This window comes from Vigna umbellata, chromosome 3 (assembly GCF_029865625.1).
Source record: "Vigna umbellata cultivar VRB3 chromosome 3, Vumbellata_1.0, whole genome shotgun sequence".
NCBI lineage: Eukaryota > Viridiplantae > Streptophyta > Magnoliopsida > Fabales > Fabaceae > Vigna > Vigna umbellata.
Genome location: NC_142167.1, coordinates 45,420,940 through 45,446,525, shown reverse-complemented (window position 1 = coordinate 45,446,525; position 25,586 = coordinate 45,420,940). Strand labels below are relative to the sequence as shown.

Sequence of the window (25,586 nt, the reverse complement as noted above, 5' to 3'; positions counted from 1 at the left end):
TTAAACTTCATTGAAAGTTTGCAAGATTATTTGATAAACTTCTTTGCCATCTAGTAAGTAGCAATGAGAGAGGATCAAGCATCTACGTTTTTGTCAGTCAGCTCCATCTATGCAGATCCTACATTCAGCAACTTTTATACTTACAAAAATAAGAAAAATATGATGACTTTTTTCTTCTATAAATAGATTAATGATGAAAAATAGACACATGATAAGAAAATTAAGATAAAAAAAGCAATGATGAAAAATTTTTTCTACATGCTACAATAAAAATTCATTAATGACTTCTGTTCTATTAAAAAGAGATTGATTAGTTTCACAGACAAAGAACAAAACAAATGAAGTGATAAAACTTGCTCTAGTTTTTGCTTTATGATAAATGTTCATGTCAGTTAATCCAAGGTGCATGCTTAGACTATTTTCTTTAACCCTTTATTTTTGTAATCTGAACACACATAATGATGAATTTTCCAAGTTGGTCAAAAGCTAAGATACTCTCAGAAAGTATGCTGCAAAAAAAAAGACTTGCTGTGTTTTGTGCCACAAAAATTATGTGCTGCACAGGAATTACAACTCTCCAGACTTGCAAGATTTGAGGAATTGTTTCTATGGAAGAGATTCACTCATCTTTTCTTTTATAAATATGAACTGTTTTTAGATCAGACCAAGATAAATTGGATTAGAATGTTTAGCCTTCTTTAATTACTTATGTGCAGGTTATAATCACGTGGAATGATTTTATAAGACCGATGTTGTTTGTCTGTTTTGGTTCATTTTCAATAGGTTTGTTAGATTTATAAGCACTCCAAAAGTTCTAGATAGGTTTGTGACAATAGAGAAGGAGATTGTGCAGATTGTGCAGATTGAAGAAGGAGATTGTGCACTCCAAAAATTTGCCATATTGTCTATAATGGCTCGAGATGTGTTTAGTATTCCCATTACTACAGTGGCATCAGAGTCAGCTTTTAGCAAAGGTGGGCGTGTACTTCGAAATATAGAAGCTCCATTCTTCCTGGGCACGTGCAAATGTTGATTTGTACTCAAAATTGGCTATATGGATTTTCTGAAAATCCTAGCGGTGAGTGTATATGTTATTATTTTTAAAATTACTTTACATTAAATTATTAATTATAGACTAGTTGTTGATTGTATTTCAATTGCTTGTGATAGATGAAATTGTTGAAGATATTTTTGCTCATGAGAGAAGTGATGAGTCTAAACTTTTAGAAGATGTTGAAAGTCTTCAACATTGAATAAAAGATGTTTCATTTGGCTTTGTCTCAGGTACTTCCCTTTCACTCATTTCCTTTTCTCCATATTGTCACTGTTTGGGCTTTCCAGAATCAATGGGTCACTCTATGATTAACTGCGTTTGATTGTTTTCGAAGTGAGAATGGTTGGGCGGGTTTTGGCTCTAAGATAGATATCCCAGCATTTGGTGTATTATTCAGATTCTATGGCTAATGCAAATATTTATATTTTATGATGCCCTCAAAAAATCTCTAAAGAAGTTGAAAATGCAAAAGAATAAAATTGAAAGTTTACTTGCATGGATGTGAATATTATTGTGGCGTTGCAATGCACATACTTCTTAATGGTACATTGATTGAGTTTCTATTAGCTATTTTTAAAACTACAATTCATCTGTTATTGCATGATTTGGTTATTGTGATTACTTGTAGCGAAATCTACATGCAAGTTTTATTATAGATTTGATTTGCTTCATTTCTATACATGCAAAACTGTGATGGAGTGGAACAAACATCAGGCAAAGGTGAAAGTTTTATCTTTGGTCAAAACAGGTTTAATCTTTGGGCAAAGGTTATCTTATAGAATAACAAATTACTATCTTAATTTTCTTAAAGTAGTTTTGTACATTATCCAATGTTTAACATTCATGATGATGCACTGTAATAAAAACGCTGCCATTATTGTATTTTGCTTAATTTTACTTTATTCTTATGTTTATATTTACTATTATTTTTGTGTTTGCAGCATTAAGGTTTTTCAATGGGTTCTTTTGTTGGGTTGGTGATTCTTCTCCCTGTCAATTATGGTGTCCAGGAGGTTCAAAATGGAAGTTACTTTTCAATGAATTCTTTCACAGTATCTAATGTTAAAATAGTTCAAATAGGTGAGATTGTTTTAGAAGATTCTTTCACAGTATCTTTCAATAACTTTATGTTTCTGTATATAAAATTTTGTAAAAAAGAAAACCCATGGGCTGACCCTGACCCATAGGGCTTTAGGGGCTTTCAGCCCTGTGGGATTTTTTAGTGAATGATTGTTTTTGGCCCTATGGCTTTTTTGGCCCCAACCCACGTGGGCTAGGGCCAAATCTTATTAAAAGGGCTTACTTGACAGTTCTAACGATGCTCAAGGTTCATGTATAAAAATTTACTATGATCCATTTCTTGGACAACTTGTCTTTCATATTCACACAAAAATTTGTTAATTGCTAATTAATAGTAATTATAAATTTGTAATGTTGATTTAAGAGAGAAAAAAACAATTTATCTTATGGAAATTGTGACATACCAAATTAGTAGATTTACACTACTAACTTGAACTATTACAATTTAGGTATTAAGAAATAGACCATCATATAAGCATATAATATGCATTTATAATCTTCCATGAATCTCAATTATACATCTTTTATAGTATATAAAGTTTTTCAACAATGGAGGATCTACAAAATACAAAATTATATACTTGTCTATCATTCATACTTATCCGACCATCAAACAGTCTCAGTGCTTGCCAACCCTTTTACTTACAGTATCATCTGCTCATGAAATATATGATCATTGTTGATAGATAAACCATAACCAAAAAACAAGGTAAACTAGTATATTTAAAAAGGAAAAAAGAGAGCATAATTAAATCCAAAGATTAAAACCAAGTAAACTCATGTACAACTATTTCATTCAATCAAAACACATCATATGATCAACCTATATGAGATAACTACATCCAAAAGATTGTGCATGAAATAGAGCCCAAAGATTTTACACTTGTTATAAGGATCCCGATAGCATTTTGGCTTACAAGCCATGACTTTACCAACCTTCCTACATGACAAGGTTAGTTCACCTATATTAGCTATAAAAGGTTCTCATTCAAACATATTCATTTCCATTAAAATCTTCATTGACTCTCACTAACTAAGTATCTTAACTCCATGTGTGTTGGGATGCCCAGTAGAATTTGGATAATCTCCTTCTGAGCCCCTACTAAATACATTTAACACAAGAGTGAATTGTGTTGGTTTAAAAACAACTGGTATCGTAGAGTCGCGCAGCGGAATAAAAAATTAGCGAATAGCGGAAAGCGTGTTACGGTTACAACTCAAGTTACGATAGTCCGTTTTAGAAAATTTATTTTCTTAGAGAAAATTTATCGAACAGTTGATGTGCGAAAATTATAAAGAGTGTAGGGAGTAGAAAAATTCACACACAAAATTTTTATCCTGGTTCGAATTAAAAGAGATTCTACGTCCAGTTGTTAATCACTATAAAAAGTTATTAACGTTTTTCACTACAAACAGTTCAACACATTACAATAGAGTGAAAGATAACTATAATGATAAAACCTTCCTTCGACGAACGAACCGGAAGGGTGCTTCCTTCGACCAACGAACCGGAAGCGAGCAACCACACTTTCCTTCGAACAACGAACTGGAACAGTGCAGTCAGAATCTTCCTTCAACCAACGAACCGGAAGATAGCAGCGTTGCCAACTCGAAGAGAACCGCTCCGACCTTTGACACACAAAGCGCGAGTTTCTCCTATTCACGAGACCAGGCAATGCAATGAACCAGCTTTTTAGAACTTCCTCAGTTTCACTGTATTCTTAAAAAGCTCAGAGTCACTTGCTAAAGTGTTTGGCAAAGGTGTAAAAGCCTACTGGTCTGAAAATGAAAAGACGCATTACAACTGTCAATCGATTATTGTAAGTGATAATCGATTATATGCGAGACTTGGAACATTTTGGATTTTTAACTCTTCAACCGATCGGCTCGAGTTCTTCATCTTCTGCCGCTCGATTTGATTTGTCACAGCCTCCTGTCGTTCGGTCTTCAACTATGTTTGGCCTGAGCCCTTATCACCTTTTGTCATTCGGCTTGGTTACTTATATCTTTCTAACATTCGATGCTAGCTGCTCAGTCTTAGTCATTCCTCGCTACCGCTCGGTCCGAACTACTTGGTCTCAATCAAGTCTTAATCGTTCAGTCATGCCTTGAAGTGTTACAAATTGTTCGGTCTTTTACTGTTATGCTCCATTCAGCCTTTCATCAGTGTTCAGCCTTCAACTATGTTCAACACCGTTCGGTCTCAGTTATGCCTTTGCTCTAAACTTCAGCATCCACCCGCTTGGTCTCGTTCATGCCCCAGTTGATCTTGGTCATGCCTTCTACCGTTCGGTCTTAAGCTGTGTTGGGCCAAAAGTGTCCGGCCATAAATAGTACTCGGCCTTTATCTGATTGTAGTCGTTCGGTCTTCATCTGCTCGGTCCTGGTGTCTTCTCTTATACAAAAATGATTTTAAACTTCATAATGCAAGATTCTTCATATACTTCACTTTGTAGCATCATCAAAATCATTAACTTCAAGACACCAATGCTCCACATTGGTAACAAATTGCTTTCAACATTGAAAATCTTTCCACTTTCATCGAATCCCAAACTATATCATCATATTCTCATATTAAATCACAACAAACATCACTGTTAGCAAAAAGAAGAAGATGAACATCTTGCTTCAATAAAGGATTTTGATGATGATGAGGTAATCTCTTTCCTTTTCTTTGGACCCGAACGAAATTAGTGTCTTTATCTTTATTTAGCTTTTACTATGATAACACAAAAACTCTAAGGTTCGTGTTATCTAGCAAAATCTAAATAAAGAGGGGCAACTGTCAACACCCAATTTCGTCCGGGTAGGTAAAAAATAAAAATAGAGAATAAGAGAATAATAATTAATGGTGGGTAAAAAAAAGGAAAAAGATAATAATAAAATAAATTTCCTTAATGCAGGACACATCACTAAAAAATATTTTTGAAATATTAGTTTGATATGGTAATAATTTGAATCAATATTATGCCAATAATTATGAGCAGTAATTAAAATAGTATATTTTGTTGCGTCAATTGCTTTTAAAGAGGAACAAATGATTTTAAAAATGGACAAATTTTCTGACAATAATTATAATCAATGTCTTGAATATTATTTGATTTCTTTTTCTTGGAACCAAGACATTTTCTTTCCCTATTTTGTTCATTGTCAATTAATTCACAATTAAGGGCAAAATTATCATAATATTATAATGTGTGTATATAAATACGCACACTGTCATGGAAAAAGAGGGATGAAAAATAGAGAGAGACACTCTAAAATCATAGAGATAGAAAGAGTATGAGAGAGTATAGAGAAAAGTAAGTTCTCACGCTAGAGGGACTCTGTCAACAGAAACTATCAAGGAAGAACTAGAGGACTATTGAAAGCTGAAAAGGTATGTCATCTATGCACCCTTCTTTTTCTCTTTTCGTTGAATGTCTTTCTAAAGGTATTATTTTTTTTACTACATACCAATAATGTTTTTATAAAAAAAAAAGAATATCTTCTCTCATCTCTTTTGATATTGGTTATATCTTCTGCATCACGTGATATTTATTTTTTTAAAAATAAATAAAACAATATTTCTTATAACGTATTTTCCTATAAAAAAAATAATAATAAGTCATAAAATAAATTCTATAAGTACTCGTCGACCTATGGCCGACTTCTTTCCTTTTTCCCACCATTTTCAAAATAAAACAATTTTTTCAAAATAAAAAAAAACGATGTCAATTCTAATCGAGTTCACTTTTCAAAAATCCAAAATAATCCATAATAATTTTCAAAAAACTCACAAACATTTTTTCTAGATAAAGAACTATGTGATCCCTGATTTTCCATTAAATGGATATACGTAGGAGCAAGGTCAATCCTTGTCGGGTTCATAAAACAAAAAAATATTTTTGTTTCTTTGTATTTTTTTATTAGGGAAAATTAAACATTTTGAAAAACCACGTCAACTTTACACATTTAATTAAAGGTACTGCCTTTGGGCAGGCGCGGTAGGGTGCTAACATCTTCCTTACGCGTAACCGATTCCCTAACCTACAATCTAGTTTTCGCAGATCATGTCTTATTCTATGGTTTTCTATAGTTTTTCCATAAAAACTATGGTGGCGACTCCCAAAATATTTTCTCCAACTCGTTTTGTTTTTCGGCTCGCCGTCCCGTCGCGATCCTGGTTGCGACAACGATGTTTCATGGAAAAGTGTTGAAGAATTAAAGAAGTGTTGGTTTCAAGAGATACTTTGAAGACTTAATAATTTAGTTTTTAAAGACTTGTGATTTGTGTATTGTATTTATTTTAGTAGTTCGAGAGTCAATAGGTAGAACCCAAGTAGTAGAGCACTCAGAAAATGTTTTATTTTTCATAAAAGTCTCTGTGATAATCGATCATCACTAATGATAATCGATTATCCAATTAAAATCAAGAATTTCATAAATGCCTATGTGATAATCGATTATCACTTAAGATAATCGATTATCACAATAAGAAATTGTTATTTGAAAACGTTTCTAGGGTAATCGATTATTAGTGACAATTCTGAACATGACTCTTAGTTTTCTGACCTAATTTTCAAATGTAAAAGTCTAAAAATACTTAACTTATACCTAACTTAAATGAACTTTTCACTAACAGTATTAGAGCTATGTGCCTAAGGAAAACTCTCTGTGTTTGTGAGAAGAGAGCTTGTGTTACTTGGTGCTTGTAGGAGGAAGTGTTCTTTCTTAGTTATCTATGTGGTGGAGTATACCTACAAAGCATAGTCAAGTTGTTCAACCTTTTTTGTGCATCAAAAGAAGGTGTATTTAATCTCTTATATGTTAAGAGAGATTATTTCCAGTCTCAATCTTTATTTCTCTATTGTAAACTATTATTTATTTTAGTAGAAAGGTTAATCCCTCTTTTAGAGAGATTAACAACTAGACGTAGGGTCTTTTGATCTAAACCAGTATAAAAATTACCTATATAATTTTTCTCTTCCCTTCTTTTTTGTTTATTTTCTTTTACTAAAGTAATTTTTCAGTTTTATTAAAGAAATTTTTAAAAGAAAAAAATATGTTAAAAAGAAGCGATTTTTAACATGAACTTATTCACCTCCCTCTTGGTTTTGTGTATGCTCTAATTATTACATTGCATTTTCTACAATCACAACTTTATATATCTACATTACCTTTCTAAAAAAATACATTTGATATCTCATACAATATTTAACATCACTAAATTCTCACGTAAAATTAAATCATTACACCATTTTATACATATTTATTTCAATTAAATCATCATCACATCCTTCAAAACAAAGATCCTAACAATTAAAATGAAAAACCATATGTTAGGAACTGTTTGCCAAAATTTCAACCCAATCCAACAATTAATCAAGCGAGAATCGAAAGTTTGTCAAAACAGCCAAGACCCAAAACAAGGTAGCGTCCAGTGCCCAACTTCTAGTGCCTTACATCAGATCCCTTCGAGCTCCCAAGATTTTAACCCGAGAATAGCACCCAATAGTCCTTTAGTGGCATCCAACATTAACAAGTAAGTGAACTCACTGACTCGTAGCACCCAATGATAAAGTTCCGCCAAGGCAAGCTTAACCTGATTGGTGCCCAACAACACTACAAGCGTGTCCGATGTTGTACCATAAGTTTGAGATTTCTTCATAAGCTTTAATTAGTTAATTTGACTCTTCTTGATTTATTCACTACTAAAACTTATAAGATTACAAATTAAATAACTCGTAGCTTAAGAAGCATCAATTTAATCAATTGAATGTCTCATAAAGGAATCCCTCATCAATAACAAAAACCTAAATTACCAATTCTAAAACAAAATCATCTTAAATTCACATATTTCACACAATAACATTTTCCCCAATTCATCAATTACATTCACCTTCTCAACAAATCAATTCATGCCATACATCAAATCCAGTTAACCAAAATCAAAATTAAACCACAATTCCATACGAAGGCACAATCAATTTTAAATAATTAACTTCTCTTACTCTTTTTTAGATACCCTTAAACTCTTTACCAAAAAATTTACTACATTAAAGAATTGTATTCAACCGTTAAAAAAACAAGACATGTGAAATTGAATTTACCATAACAATAGATTCACTAATAAATTCATTTGTCAATTTCAACGAAAACTTTTTAAATATCTAGCTTCACTTACCTGATTTAGTACAAACCACAATCTTCTTTGCCTTTAAGCATTCCTAACCACAGAAAAGACTACATATGCTCAAATAAGGCTGAGATAAGTGATTTGATCATATCCTAACAATTATAATTGAATAGAGATTCATTTAGAGCTTGAAGACATGCAAACCCTAAAGCCCACACATACAATATGAAAAACCAAAAAGACTTTAGAAAAAGCAAAAAAATGAACTTACTATGTTTGACAAACTCATTGAATAGAAAGATAGATCTTGCTAGTAAGAATCATATTACGTACTCCAATATTCAAACAAATGATTGATGAAGTAAAAAATATAAAGATGAGGAATAAAAAAGGTTTAAAAAAATGTTTTAGTGAAGTGATATTTTTTATAAAATAAAACTCAATTAAATATATATTTTTATTATAAACTGACTTTTAATAATAAAATAATAAAATTTATATAATTTACATGTCCTTACAAAAATGATATATATGTAACTATTAAATTCACTTTTAGTTCATATAGACCAGTCAATTTATAATATAAAAGAATAACAACATATATTTATCTTTTTAAATGTCCAAAATTAAGTAATTATAATCAATTTAATATACATCATCTAATCATTAAAAAATTAGAATGATTTTTTTTTGTAAATGTTAAAATTTATGATAAAATATAGTATTAATAGTTTTATAAATTAGTATATAATATTGTTATTATGGGACCGTCATCACTTTTATTGGTAATTAAAAAGTACATTATATTAGATAAAATTGCACAATTTAAAAGTTTGATGGATTAAACGTGGAATTGAATGTTTGTAAAGCCTAAAATTTTACATCTGAAAATTATAAGCACCAAGAGTCATCTAAACCATATTTTTAATATTTGGTAATAGGTTTGATGTAATTGGCCTGTCTATCTATACCTTGTTAAGTCCCAATCCGGGCCATAGTAGAAGTAATAATGGCGTAGAAAAATTAAAACTAAACATGTTGAGTGTATTCTTAACAATAATACTATAAATAGACAAATGACGTCATACGTACTTACTTGAATGGCATAGAACATGGAAATTATTTGTTAACTATATTTTTCTAAACAGTTCTTACAATTTTTCAACTAAGTTGGAAAATTTGACAACCGAATGAAAAATAATGATAATAAAGTATAATATAGTGTTGTAACAACAATAAAGTTTTTCATGATACATCAAATGACTACAAAATTTTAACTATTTAAGGGTTAAATATGTTTTAGTCCGATATTTTTATTTTTAGTTCCTTCCCAATTTTGGTACACTTTGTTCTTGTCCTTAGGAAACTCTAAATTTCGTCCTCCATGACTAACGAGTTAATTTTTTTCTGACGTGACTAACGGTGTGCCACGTGAAAGGCCAATTTAAATCTTGTTTCTGATTCTAATTAAAATTAAAAGGAAAAACATTAAATTGTAGGGTCAAAACTGGAATTTTTTTTTTCTTCGTTCAAGGGTTTCTGGGCACTCTTCTCTTCTCATCTCAATCAGCCATGTTCAACACTGGTAATACTTTTTCCCCCTCCTCCCAATTTCTCTCTCTCCTTACACACACCACTGAGTAAAACAGTGTCAACTAAACACTCTTTTAGTATAGCTTTTTCCAATAACCCATTTGTTTATTCTCTATTTTCCTGTGAATTTAACTACAATAGGTAAATTGCGATTTCCCCACCAGAAAGCCTAGCCATTTCTAGATAACCCACTTGTAAATTTGCAATTTTGTTGCTGAATTTCAGTTGTGTTTGATAGTTTCTTTGCATCTTCTTCGCCAATTTTGGAGAAAAAATGTCAGAACTCGATTTGTTCAAGAAAGTAGCAATGGGTATCTCAAGCGTGAGACTCTGGGTGAAGGTACATACAAGGTTGGTACAAAGCCATCAATACGCATGTAGCTTTTTTCGAATGTTTCTCTTGTTCTTTTTCGAAAAACAAAGTAAAAGAACAATTATGAATAAAATTACGACGATATTTTAGGGAAATATGTTTTCTATGGATTGTGAGAAATGGGTTTGAATAAAATTTGGAACTGGAGAGGAGTTGAAATCTCCTATATTGAAGGTTGGTTGGAAAAATTTAGGATAGAGAGGATGATGATGAGAGGATTCTTGCAGAAACTGGGAAGAAGAGGGGACCATGGCTGATGGAGATGAGAGAAGAAAGAGTGTCCGGAGAACCTTGAACGAAGAAAAAAAAAGAGATTCCAGTTTGACCCTATAATTTAATGTTTTCCTTTTAATTTTAATTAGAGTGAGAAACAAAATTTGAATTGACCTTCCACGTGGCACACCGTTAGCCACGTCAGGAAAAAATTAACGCCTTTACTCATGGAGGACGGAAATTGACAGTTTCCTTAAGGACAAGGATCAAAGTGTATAAAAGTTGCGAGATGGACTAAAAATAAAAACGCTTAATAGTTAAGGGACTAAAAATATTTAACCCACACTTTAATTACACCATACTGTAATAATATATATATAATATATATATATATATATATATATATATATATATATATATATATATATATATATATTCTAGAAAAGATTTCATAAAACAATCCTGCATTCCCATTTGTTCACATTTCACAAAATAATCATTGCAAAATAGATACAGTAACTAACAAATAGAGAAAGGGTAAGTAAATGATAATTTAAAAATTACAATTATTATATAGAGATAAATTAGAACCAACTTAGTGAATCATTACCTCATTTATCATAAACCAATTATTAATCATTCACAAATATATAACTAGACTCGATTATTTGGATTTATGCATCCATTAGAAATTTTCTTTGTCATGTAAAATGAAATCATCATTGTTACAATTCTAGTAGTAGTACCAGTTTCTTCTCTCATGACAAAGTGAGTCACTTATAGTCTAAAAGAAATGGAATCCATGACCCAAGACCAATTATAAGAACCTCTTCGCTTTTCACCACCTAAACTATTTCTTAAATGAGTTTAAAATCTTGTAGAGTATAAGAATAGTTTCTAAATAGGTGTCTATAGAATGAATAACACTAAACTGAAATGTCATATCATCCTTATTAGGAATGATATGGACCAAAAAATCAACTACAATACTTAATCACATATCACATTCTACTTAACCTTGTAATACTCTTCTTGAATCAAAATCAATCACATTTCATTTCATATTTCTCCTCAATGAATTATACCTGAAATGCATAGACTTTCCCTGTGAGCACATGCATACACTCAGTTAGTGATCCTTGGAGGTTTACTTGCCCAATGACTGAATAGCTCACCTAGCGAGTCCGACGCTGGAATTAATTTCAGATTAATTCGCCTAACGAGATAGACTCGTTCAATGAATCCTCATCCTCGTGACTCTCGACCAAAATCAAATTCAGCATTCACTGAGCAAGAGTCTCCTCTCCTAGCAAGAAGACCTCCTTGACTCTCTGCCAAATTCACTTTTAGTTGTTGCCTAATGAGAATGGAGCTCGTCCAGCGAGTCTGCATAACACAAACAACAAAATCCTAAAATCAGGCAGTGCAACCCACAAAAAATATCATTCCATACATCATACAAGTTACAAGTCAATTAACTTCACATTGAAAACTATTCAAACTAATCTATACAGAGACATTTATAGTATTCCATTGGAAACCCCAAATTCTCAACCAAAGAAAGAAATTCCAAAAAATTTAAACCATCAACATATACTAATTTAACTAATTTCACTATTAACATGTTTTATGCAACCCAAACACTTATTCAAAGAAATAATACAATTCCACATTCAAAAACATATCTTCATTTAACAACCAATAATTAAAATTAAATTCACATGAAATAACTAAAATTTTAGCTTCTTTCACCTAAGACGAAGAGAGTTTCCCTTTCATATACTACTCTCTAAAGTTCAAAATGTAGAGGATCACCTAAACAACCAATCAAAAATGTCTATTAGAGTTCTAAGCATAACATCATGTTCATAAAACAACATAGATATATGTTATGAATATTAGTAAGTGTATCAAATCGTACAAGTAATAAAGTGATTAAGTTTAGATATTGTTTTCCCCATAGAGACTTGCGTTGTTCAAAAAAATTATGTTTATTCACTAATTAAGGCTAAAAAAAATGAAAATTGTTAATGTGTATGAAATAAATCTAAAACTAAGAAAACAATAAAATTTATGAAATTACTATATGGTAAAAGTTTCACTAAAGTTGAATTTTATGCATAAAATCAATATGAAAAACACTAGACAAAATACGTCTAATTTCTACTTTAACATTCACACTACTATTTAACAAGTCTTAATGTCTTAGAGATAAGTCTAAACTTATTAATAAGAACCCTAATGTCTTAGATCTTTTCTTATTAAAAGTTTACATTAAGCATTAAATTTGGATTCTATGAAACCAATGATGAAATTCTATGTCTAGATCCTTAATCAATTAGTAGTTTTATCCTAGTCTAGGTTTTAATATTGTGTTCAATGATCATATACCCATAAATATACAATCAATTAATTCATGACATTAAGATTGAGAATATAACACAAGAATAATGGGAAATAAATATATTGATGGGTAAAAAATCACAATGAGTTAAAATACATTATGTCAACCTCGTGAATGAGAACGTTAGTTACTCATATACATCTTAAACATTTTTTGGATGTGGGATCAAGAATCCTAATTAACACTTCACACTTTCCTTCCAATCCTTTGACAGTGTCTTAAGTCTTCGTTACAAAGTTATCCTTAATTCTTCGTCTTCAAACTCCAAGTCGAGTGAGTGAATACCTGTCAAAGACACTCTAACGCTCAAGTCAGTTATATGTGTTTGATCGATTATCACAACAAAGTCTTAACTTCATAATAAATGAAATCACTTGCTTTTTTAAATTACTTCCATATTTATGGATTTCGAAGTGGATTTTTCATTAGAGTTGGTTTAATCACAGTTCAAAAGTCAATAAATATGTTTTGCTCATAATTATGTTGAATTTGTAATGTTGGTGCGTAAGTCGTCCAGTTTACACAAACTTAGACTCAATTAATGAAAGACCATGTGGTATAAACACTATAAATTAATAATAATAAATGTATCCGATTTTCTGTAGATTTATTTTCTTAATTCCTATTTTAGATATTTTAAAAGGGTAAAATTGAGTAAGAGGATTATTTTCCCGGTAATATATTCCGTAAGAATATTTTTTTTATTTGCTACATTTACCAGGATTAGTTAATTTAAATTGTATTTTTAAATTGGTATTATTTTCTGTAAATAACTTTTGAAGAGTTTCTTTTTACTATACTAATAGGTGTCTCTTACGCAATTTATATTTGCGTCGGAATTGATTAGAGTTATGAAAGTTATGGAATATTCTTAATTAATTTTACTTGTAATTCTTGTTGCAAGGTTTTAATCCTATTAATTAGAGCCGTGTCTGGTTGAAATTAAGTCTTCTTGGTTATCCTAATTTTTTTTATAATTATATGAATCTTGAATTATTTATGACTTCATATTCTTTTAATCTTTTCAATTTTAGTTTAATTTCTTTTTTCTTTTTTTTTAAAATCTTTTATGGCCATTCTTTCCGAGATCTTGTAAATTGTTATAATATTTTTGAGATGAAGAAAAACTCTATATTTATTGAACTCTTGATACCGAACTTTTTCTTAATGTAACGAAAGAAACTTCCAGAGCTCTTGAATAATATTTAATTATAGTATCTCATTACATTTTTTATTCTAATAAACATTTTAATCCACTTATTATTTCGATGTACTATTACATTTTTAAGACCAAAACATTTTACCTTTTCAAGATTTGTTATTAAAATAGTAGTTTCATTGTCAAGAAACATTATAATTTTGGAGCTAAAGTTTTCACTACATTATACTATATTGTGTAAATTACAATCATAGGTATGGATCTAGAATTTAATTCTTCACTAATAATTTTAATATCTAATATACTTTTTATATATATTGGATATTATAATTTTCATAAAAATATAAAGGTCTATTATTTTTTTAATATATGGCAAAAACATGTCTATTTAATGTTTGCCTTTTATTGCTATTTGGATTGGCCTATGGTTCTTATATTCTTCAATATTATGATCGAACTCATATTTTAAATATTTTATGTGAAGTTAGGTAATCTATAGATGAAATTTGCCAACTATCTATTATCATGTTAAGTTCCCATCTAGAACAAAGTAGAAGCAATAATAGCACACACAAAAAATTAAAAAAAAAACATTTTGAGAGCATTTATAACAAGTATTATGAATTAATAAAATAAATTTTTGTTCTCTCTTAGGAGAAATAGAAAATATAACTATTAATTAATTGAGTAGAAAGTGATTAAGTGAAGAGAGAACACATTTGATTTTCTGTTAAATTCCTTTTAACAAAATTTAGGCATCTAAAAGTTTGAAAATATAACTTTAGAAAAATAATACAAATTATTAACTATTTTAACATTTATACCTAAATAAATAGTTTTTTTTAATATTTCTCTGTGTAGAAATAGCGCCAGTCGTACACCATACCTAACAATTGTTCTTACATAAATTTGCCATACGTTTCGCCACAAATTCAACGTTAAATCTCTCTCTCCTCTTTCTCTCTCTAGAATCTTTGAATGGTATCCAAAAACCCGAACCCGCCGGAGGGATTCTACTTGGATCCGACTGTCATGGCTCTCCCAGGGATGCCTCCCTTCGCCTCCGTCTCTGCTGCTGCTGCTGCCGCCGTCTCCGCCTCCAACTCCTCGGAAGATGCAGCCAAGAAGATCCGTAAGCCCTACACAATCACCAAGTCGCGGGAGAACTGGACCGAACCAGAACACGACAAGTTCCTCGAAGCCCTTCAACTGTAATAAAGTTCGCTCCTTTTATTGTTGTTCAATTCTGGTTTTGCTTCTGAGAATTATTCAGTGATTGAGGTTTAAAGCTCGGTTGAGGTATTGAGTAGTTGAATTTTAGTGCTCGGGGATGGTTTTCTGAGTTGCATGTGCTGAGTTGTGTGTGAGGGTGTGGGAATTAGGGTTTTGGGGTGGGTTTGGCGGAGGAAGAATTGGGGTTTGTGTTTTATGACGGTGAGTGTGTTAAAATGGATAGGGTAAAGCTTGGTTTTTTATGCTGCTTTAACATTGTCAAAGCAGTGCTGAATTAAGGGCGTATTTGGTGTGATAAAATGTTTTATGTTTTTAATTTATCTTTTCCCTAAAGAAATGGGTATTGTTTTTTCTTTCATTTTTAAATTTTTTAATGTAGAAATATTTAAAAATAAGAAAAAATGGTTGGAAAACAAAGTAGGATTTATTTAATTGTGAATGAAAATAGGAGAAAAATTAAAAACACAGGGAAAACAGGTAGAACACGTTATCTCAAACCAAACTGGTCCACGGGTGTGGTATTGCTAATATTAGCATGGATTCTCGTTAGAACTTAGAAATGGTGAATAATGTGATGGGATGCTTTAAAAGAGAGTATTGGAAACCGAAGCTAGTTTCTTTCAAAATGTTTTGTTACATGCTGGCATTGACATAGTTACTTATTCTTTATGGTGTCTAATTATCATTGCTGGTTGAAACCCTGTCTGGCACGCAAACCATGGTGAAGGAGTTTAATTTGAGATATCAATTGGATAAGTGGTAGATTCGGGATCTTAAGCAAAGTTTGAATGTCCATACCAAGGACAGAGAGTGGGGATTGGGGACATCTGGACAATACTCAATATTTTAGTTGATACTAAAGCAAAACAATAAAAGTTCTATTCAACGTACCTTGTAATCCTCCGATTGCTTCTATTACTATTGTTGGCTGGGGTTTAACCAGTTGAAGATGGCTGTCGTCTTCCCTTCTGACCAGTGCTTGCTTGGCTCCAAATATGGACTAGCCGGAATAATTGGAATTAGTTGTTTGAACCTTTTACTATTTCCGTTCTGATCTTTCCACTTGTAATTATAACGAAAGCTGATTTTTCCTTACAATGATAAATAAGCTAGGAAGAATAGGTGCATTTGAGCCCAAAGACATTGGCAATCACAACGTTAACAAAATAGATCAGACAAAAGAAAAGGATTACTGCACTAAGTAATCTTAAGAACATTTTAATATATTTAAGATTTCTTTTTCCTGCACATAATGCCTATATTTTGACATGATGTTTCTTCTTGGGATTGTATTAATGTGTGTTATTAGTTCATGATAGGACACAGAATTACCTGAAGCTGCATTAATGTAGATTCCTTAGTTTAATTTATATGATCATATTAGGAAGATTATTACCTCTTTTGGTTGAGGAAAATATTATTAAGTACAAATAAGAGATATATATAAGTGAAAGATAAGAACTCTACCTTAAAAGAAAAAAAAAAGGATCTAATGGGCCAAAGTGACTAAAAAGGCGTAGTTATGTGAGTTTTTTGTCTTTCAGTAATAGAACTTCCATTGAAACATATATTAGGGCACCAGAGAGAAACCATATACACTGCTATCCAATAAAATATTATTGAAAATAAAAATACTGTTCAAATTATCTTTCTCTTTATTTTAAATTTTGGAAAAACTTGATAATGTTGTAAATCATTGGATTATTGTGGTGGACAGCTTCATTGAGAGGTCATACTTAATACCATTCCCTAGTGTTGCAATTTAAAGCTAGTATTTGTTTCTGCCCTCACATTGCTTTGCTCCTTCATTTGTTTACAGGTTTGACCGTGACTGGAAAAAGATTGAAGCATTTGTTGGATCAAAGACTGTTATACAGGTAATTCTAATGAGCAAAAATCCCTTTTTGCTAGAAGTGCATAATTTTCTTTAACATTTCTGGAGTTAAGTATAGATATTTCATTTTAGCTTGTACAGTTAAAGTATGCCATCTCTCATTTTCTTGTTAAATTTTCTGTTCTCAATTTTTTGGGATGAGATTCAATAGATCCTAGGCTAGAAAAGGCTTATGCACAGTTAAAAATTTGGGCCAGGGTATCATGTTAAGTGTGAACATTACGTAAAAATAATTTGAAATCCTTGGTGTTGGAATGTCGTTAATTGATTATGTAGTTTTCAAATTTTCCCGAAGGAACTATATCTTGTTGGAAATTAAATGTCAAAAGATAGGTGATAGGACTCCTAATAAGGATCATGGGAAGTGCACATGGGCTTGTTACTCAGCAAGGAAAAATTATAGAAGGAATAGATAGGCCCAAAATATGGAATGTGTATGTAAGAAGAAAGAAAATGGGGTTAGGAAAAGAAATAGGGAGAAGTTAGTTAGGATGGGGAATGACGTGTCAAGAATCCAAGGGGGGGAAATTCTGTTATAAGAGAGAGTAGGGAGAGTGTGGGGGTACGGGAGTAGGAGGTTGTGAGTTGGTTAGGTTGGTTAGGAGGAGAATAATCCTCTGGAGGAGTCTAGGACTCTGGGGTTTTCCTTGTGGCTGTAGAGCTTTCAGCTCAATCATCTTTTTACTGCATAATACTCTAAATAATACAACTTTGATATTCAGTAATTGTTTGGTTTCTATCAATAGGTCTTATTCCCACCCACCCCAAAGAAATGCTCTTTATTCAACCATATTCTCCTTGATTCACCATGTATTTCTCACTGTCATATTGTGCTCGCTGCTATAGTAAGGTTGGTTTGTTGACTTGCAGTCCATTTAAGGAAGGTTATATGAGTCAAAAAAATGTTAAACCTAATACCCATTTTACTCCTGTTTTTGAGGCAAGATACTTTAATTTAAAATTTGAGGTATAACGTGAATTTCCTGTTCTTTCTTTCTATTCAATGCAAGTTATTGCATTATAGTGTTATTGAGCTTTCTATTACTTCATTGTCAAACAAATTGTTTATTCCATAAACTAGATTAGTAGTATAGGTATTCTAATTGTGGTCACTTTGTGATATATGTTAATATATGCATCGTTTTAACCTTTTGAATTTTAATCCTTTATCATTAAATTATTGTTACAGTTTATACCCATCATTCATATCATAACTTGTTACTCTCTTAAAAAATGTCATGTACCTAAAAGCTTAGGTGTTAGATGCAGATTCAGCATGGTTTTGTAATCTTTAACTTAGCTACACATGTGGGTAGGGAATGGTTTTTCCTCTGAAAGAAATAATGAAAAATTGCTTTTGATGACATGCTGATTCTTTTGACTGAAAGAAAAGCAAGTGTGACAAGGAGCAGTATTTTATGTTAGATATTATTTATGACAGAACATTTAAAGTGTAATTTGATCCATGCCACTGACCACGCTTAGTGGGAAAATGCTTTTTGTTGTTTTGGTTGAGACAGAAGTATGGAGCTGAGCTGGCTTGAAAATCTGAATATAAATGAATGTTTGAGTTGTTAGGGCTTGTGTTATTTTTTTTTTTCGACTTTAGATTTCAATTTCCATTCCTTAAGGTAGTTTCTGGATAGAGAATCTTAAAAGTTCTAAGGAATTTGAATTGCATGGGAATTTACTTACTTTAATTACATTCCTTTCATTTTCGTAATTCTTTATTTTGGATAAACAATTCAAATTCATATTATATTTTCAATTCTTTGTGCAGATAAAATTATTTAATATCCATCATATGTGAAATTAAATGAGTAATTATATAATTTTTTCATAGGTAATCTTTAACTACAAAGTCAAATATTAAGCAGTTTGTGATCTGATTTTAATGTAATTTTGTAACTAAAAATGTATTGTTTAGCAAGGAGGGGGAAAGTAAATATTGTTAACATTTTAATAAATAAAGTGTAATTTTGTTTCATATAAACTAAAAAGTATATATATTTGCTAATGGATAGAAAGAGGTGCGGAAGAGAGGGCAGAGTGAGGGCGAGAAGAGAAGTGATAAAATGATTGGGGGAGGTGTGAAAGAGAGATGCTTAGAAAAGGGATAGAAAGGGAGGAGCAGCGTGGATAGCACATACGAAAGAAAGGTCAGAGATGAGAGTTTGCAGTGACACTGATAGAGAAGAGAGGAACTACAAAATGCTTTTATTTTAGATGTTATTCGTGTGAAACTCTAGGGAAAGAGAAACATTAAGCTGAAACCTTGTGTTTCTAAGACATCGTAGGTGCTTTATTTATATTGAGAAAAGAGTAATTCAATACAATAAATAGAGGAGCTTTGATATCCTCTAATAACAAAGATATGATGTGTAAATAAATAAAAATATTCCTAATAATACATATATAATCTATATTCCTGATTATATAAGACCAACTCCTTATTTCTATAATTTCTATAATTATAACAATTTGAAATCCCTTCATTTTACTTGAAAATAAAACCTCTTTAAAATTCCCAGCATTATGAATTTTATTTGCATTTGATATCCAAGTAACTCATTTTGATATGCTATATGGTTTTAAATCCATTTAAAACTTGAATGCCTCTTTCAATTCCTCATCCAAATTCACTATAATTTAGCTTAAGGACTAATTATAATTTCTACTGGGTTTGTAGATACGTAGTCATGCACAGAAATACTTTCTCAAAGTTCAGAAGAGTGGAGCAAGTGAACATCTTCCGCCACCCAGACCTAAAAGAAAAGCAGCACATCCATATCCCCAAAAAGCTTCCAGAAATGGTAATAATCTTTTGCCATGTTTTTTGTAGACAATTTAAGTTGATTTACATCTAATAATTCAAAATTGATATCTGGCAGCTCCTGTACTCCCACAAGTATCAGGATCTTTTCAATCTTCATCTTCTTTGCTTGAACCTGGATATATCCTGAAAAATGATTCCCCAGCAATGCTTAAAATTCCTATGAACACTGTGGTGTCATCCTGGTCAAACAACACCTTGCAAACTGTCAATTTATCCCCTGGTACTAAATGCTACAACTTTCTGTACCTTCTTTATTTTATTGATCCTGGGATTTTGTTCATGAAAAGTAGACTTATTATTGAAGATACTTGTTGAGAATTTTTTTTAGATATACTAACTAACTACTTATGTTTGCTACATTATATGTGTATTGCAGTGACAAAAGTGAACAATCCTTGCAGTAGTGGTGAAAGCACTCCTAAAGTGCGCCCAGCTGTTGAATCTCATGGTCAAGGACCTCATCAAGGGAATAAAATCCATCCATTGAGAGGCAAGGGTTTAGTAGTTTTCCTTTATAGTTTGAAGTTGATTTTTTTATGGTTACATGCATGCATCATGAGTTCACGGAATATTGTTATAGGAAATGTTTGTCTGATAGTGGCGTATAATGTACATTCAGTGTGTGCTTTACGTGAATTTTATGCTAAAAACTAATTAAATGGGATTGAAGTAACTTAATTTTCAATCTTGGATACGGATTGTCTTATGCACAAAAATTTCACTTGAACTGTGATATAACTGGAATGCTGAAAATTATAAGCTTTCAGCTTTTATTTGAATTCAACAAGTATGATGTTTTTGGGACTCATTTCATCTCATATTCATCATGTCATGTCTCCAAAGCTGTTTGAATAGCTTTATTTATACAAACTCCCACTTTAACCCTCATACGGACAGACTTAAAATTTCCTTATACAAATATAACTTTTCTTGTCATGCAAGTTTTACTTTTACAGTAATATTGATTTTTATATTCATTATTGTCTTGATTTTCAAATTGACAGTTTTTAATTTTTGTTATGCAGTTCTTCCAGATTTTACTCAGGTATATGGTTTCATAGGCAGTGTATTTGATCCAAATGCAACTGAACATCTGCAGAAGCTAAAAAAGATGGACCGTATAGACGTTGAGACAGTATGTTTACGTTCCTCCATCTAGTATTTGTTATTCTTTTCAGCTAGGTTGGACTGTGTTATAGATACTTATCAAATTGGTTTTTAATATGATTCAGGCAATTAATTACTACTCCTTAAGTGTATTTTGGTCTCAGACTGGGTTTTCTAGAATCACTTTGAAATACCAGTTAATTTGATTTTAAATTAATTTCCATATGTTTGGTTTCACACTAAATAATTCATGCTGGATATAGAATTGATTCAGAATTGAAACTACTTGATTAGCTTTTGCATTGGATAAAAAGTTGTATGCTGACTTTAGTTACTAACATGCCTTTACAATAAAAACATCCAAACATAAATCACATGATCACATCACATAAAGGCAATTTTAACCAAAATCAGTTTTGTCATCATTCATCCAGACATACAACTAAGTTGACATTGAAGATTTATTTGAATCTGACTTTTTATTAGCTCATGTCTACTACAGTTATATAAATGAATTTATGTTTGTTCAAAAGTACTTACAAATAAATTTTCATGGATATTTTTAGGTGCTACTGCTAATGAGAAACCTGTCTATCAATTTAACTAGCCCAGATTTTGAGGATCATGTAAGTATTTATGTCCCTGATATTTAGATTGCTATAAATATGTATGTATGATGAATAATTATATAAGTACCGTTTGTCTTTATAATATAACTATCATGTGAGTTCATTTTTGTAAGTGTTGTCTTCTTTTTTCCTTCATTTTTTACTGCCGTGTAAGTTTGAATAAGATTTTCACTTGGTGTTGCAAGTGATCTTCTTATCATTTTATCGTATGTATTTCTCTCTCTCTCTCTCCTAATAAGGTATTTCTTGTCATCTTATCAAAGGAAGCAAAAGAGTATTTATAAGAACATGTTAATTTAGAAACCATTATCAATACCAGTTACTTGTTAACTCCATTATGTCAACTAATCAAGTGGTTGATATTCTGTAAACTGTATACTTTTTGGCAAGAAAAATGAAACTTTGTTATAGCCTTCTTCTGGATACCAATGTTTCATATGTTGTCATGGAACTTATAAAATACCAGGCATGCGTCTATAGTCTCATTGTACTATCTGTACTATCCTTATTCTTTTTGTACTTGAGCTAGTTCAAGAAACATAAAACTGGGAGCCTATTAGTAACGAGTTTAATTATTCATTTAATCCTTATAATTGTACAAACTTTACCTGTCCTTATCCTTTAAAAGCGTCCATTTTAGTTCCTGTATATACCAGTTTTATCCCTTTAGTCCCTATGATTTGGTCTTTTAGAGCTGAAAATATTTTCCTGTTGGTCTTTATACTTTAAAATCATTTATTTTAGTCTTTAAAGTATAAATTCATATGGACTAAAGAAAATAAAAATAGTATGTATTAGGACTAAAATGAATGATTGAATTAATTGGCTGAATGGAATCTCTTAGAGGAAAGAAAGAACAGTAAGGAGCTGGATTTACTAATGTGCATCCATAATTTTTCATTCATACAGAGGAAGTTGCTTTCATCATATGAGGTTGAACCAGAGAGAAATAACTATCAATGTGGATAGAGCATGCACAATAACAAGTTGAAGAGTTCTAATGAGATGGAGGCAGAAAGTGGCTTCTTCTCCCATCAATTGGATGCAGTCATGGTGTTACTATCTTCCATGATTTGGTAAGAGCTCATGGAAAGGCACAAGGTGGAGATGTTGGAGTAACAGCTAAATTTTTACCCTGCTCTTGGTTCTTATTGCTGTTGCTCATCATTGTAGCTAAGGAAATCGTTAATTCTCATAATTCAATCATGACTTTGCGTATATATGAATCAACCTTTCAAAAAGAAAACAATAATGTGAGAATGTATATAGCTATTTCTTAGTTTTATAGCACCAATAGTGTATTAAATTTAACCAAATATCAAATATTTGGAAACAAGAATGTTATATTCTAGTTTTGTGAATGTCTGTACAGCTCCTAATATTTCTGTTAGGTTCAACCAAACATTGAATACTTGGAACCAAGAATATTAAATTTACCTATCTAAATGTTATATATGGAAATGATTATAATAAGCAAGAGTATTACATTCCAATTCCATTGCATTAGTTAAAACTGCTGAAATCTAATGGTTAAAATAAAAAGACTTGAACATACTTTTTATTCTTTAAATGTGATATTCTTCTTCTTAGTGTTTTAAATTAAAAAGGATTGACTCTAATTTTTAAACTTCGAAGTTGTTCTTTTCGTCTCTTTTCATTATCAGTGTTGGACTGGTTATTTATGTAAGAAAAATGTGTCATGAAAATAGTACGTGTAAATGAATTTTACTTTTTATAATGTTTTGAATAAAATGTTTATAATTATTAAAATTTGGATAAGTTTTATTTTAGTTTTTCATTAGTAAAAGTTAGTTTTTTAGTCTCTTAAATATAAAAATGATAACTTAAGTCTCTCAAATTTAAAATGAAGTTTTTTAATCCCAAAAATACATTTATTTGTCTCTAGATCTAAGGGTGGTTAAAAATATTTTTTTTTAAAATTTTAAAAGATAACGTTAAAAATTTGTTAAAACGACCAATACATTTCTAATTTGATAAATATGACTTTAAACTCTCCTTTATAGCAACGGTCTGCATATTGTTACTACTGTCGCGAAATGTAGTCTGCTTTAATTTTTTTACTTTCTTTATTAAATAATATTTTTATTGAATTTTTAATACTATAATATAGTAATAATGATTAATGTTTTATTTTAATTTATTATATTTTAAAGATTTAAAAGCATGAATAAATTTATCTTAAAAATATAATTCAATTATTTAAATTTGATTTAACAATTTCGATCTTTTTATTTTCAATTAAGTTTTCATTTTATTTGTATATAAAAAAAAGTCAACTTAGTTCCTTCTTTTATACTGGCTTAACCTTTCAGGTTCTGTTTGTTTTAATAAATATTACATATTTTCATAAATGTATAGCCGGAAAAATATAAAGTGAAATATTGATAATTTGATCCACACAACTTTTATATTGGAAAGTTAGAAATCGTGTTGGGAGAAGACAACATCTCCACAATAAAATTGTTTCACTTTGACAAAATTTACTCATTAATATTTTTTTAATAGTTGTCAATTTTAATAGTTCTTTAGGAAAATTACACCATATTCATAAATTTAAAGAAATTCTATTTCTTCTTCAAACAAACAGCATTGCACTTATAAAGTTAAAATCAAATAAAACATAAATAAAATCATATTCAACATACGATAGTGAAAAAATAAAGATCACACAACCCTCCACTTTAAACTCCTTCTATTTCAAGATTATTTAAAGTGCTTCTAGACTAATTTTCAAAACTTTTTTTTTGTAATTTAAGTTTTAAACTTCATTTAATCTTATAAAGCCAACTTATAAATTATAAATTGTATATTATAAATTATAAATTGATCACAAAGTTATACTTTCAATTAAAATTATGAATAATTGATCTACATTTTCAGAAAAGTAACTATTTTATTTATTGAAAGAAAACATCAATGCTAAAGCAATTATAATAATAAGATACTTTATAAATCCTTACTAACAGATACCTCATTAAAATTAACTATATTGAAATATTTGAAGAAGGAAGAACAAAGAGAAGAAGATTTGAGGAAAAAAGTTTAAAAGAAGAAACAAGAAACATAAAAAATTCGTAATATTCAAAATTATTTTAAAAAATGTGATGAAATATTTTAGAAGCTTTTAGAAAATTCTAGGAACTTACAAATTATTAAAATAAAGAATGAAGTAAAAATGTACCTGAATTCAATTATCAGCTGCTGAAGTTTCACATTATACTCAGAATTTTGGTTATGTAAAGCTGAATATACCGCATTGATTATTTTTTTTAACACTTTTTTTAATGATTTTTTAACCCTTCTACGTCTATAAGTAAAAAGTTCCACTTTTGTACTCAAATTGTAAAAACCTAGAAAATAGAATACTTGATAAGTGTATTAAAATAATGAGATCGAGTATTTATTATTAATAGAATTTTTTAAGCTTGTCTCATTACTTTAAGAACACTTTATCTCTCTAAAACCTTTTCACTTCGTTCTCTCTCTCACTTCTCTCTAAGAGTTCTTGATCTCAAGTCATATGTTCGATGCTTAGGAGGTGTCTATGTGATCCTGGCGTTGAAGGCTATCTCCTTAATCGATCAATTTGTTAATTAGAGCAAGTAAGTAAAAAACCTATTTTCCTTGGTTTCTAGGGTTTTTGATCATGCACGACAATTCTGTTTTGCATGTATTAAGTAATCTTCTTCCTTGATTCTTGGTTAGTTAGTGATTCTAAGGTTGGTTTCATATCATCAATCGGTAAAATCGTAGGTTTTCTAGAAATTCCTTCTGCCGCAAGTAATCGGCGGAGCGTTTAGAGGATCTTGAGATGTTGAGTTCAGGTAAGGGAAGCTAGATAATTGTTTTAATTGAAGTATGTGGTGTGAGTT

At 30.6% G+C, this 25,586-nt stretch overlaps 1 protein-coding gene across 1 annotated transcript; it reads left to right on the top strand.

Moving 5' to 3' along the window:
• Nucleotides 1–14,886: 14,886 nt before the first annotated feature.
• LOC124832036 (protein REVEILLE 6-like) lies at nt 14,887–23,102 on the top strand. The gene is made up of 8 exons (XM_088110572.1): nt 14,887–15,205; nt 17,047–17,104; nt 19,811–19,934; nt 20,013–20,177; nt 20,334–20,447; nt 20,983–21,092; nt 21,631–21,690; nt 22,603–23,102. The coding sequence occupies exons 1-8, from the start codon at nt 14,973–14,975 to the stop codon at nt 22,660–22,662; spliced, it is 924 nt and encodes a 307-aa protein (XP_087966698.1). The 5' UTR covers nt 14,887–14,972; the 3' UTR covers nt 22,663–23,102.
• Nucleotides 23,103–25,586: the final 2,484 nt, after the last annotated feature.

Excerpts from the sequence above, each read along its gene's own strand:
- LOC124832036 (XM_088110572.1), top strand. The coding sequence starts at position 14,973 with ATGGTATCCAAAAACCCGAACCCGCCGGAGGGATTCTACTTGGATCCG. Across the intron at positions 15,206-17,046 it reads TTCCTCGAAGCCCTTCAACT|GTTTGACCGTGACTGGAAAA; the intron begins GTAATAAAGTTC and ends ATTTGTTTACAG. Across the intron at positions 21,093-21,630 it reads ACCGTATAGACGTTGAGACA|GTGCTACTGCTAATGAGAAA; the intron begins GTATGTTTACGT and ends GGATATTTTTAG.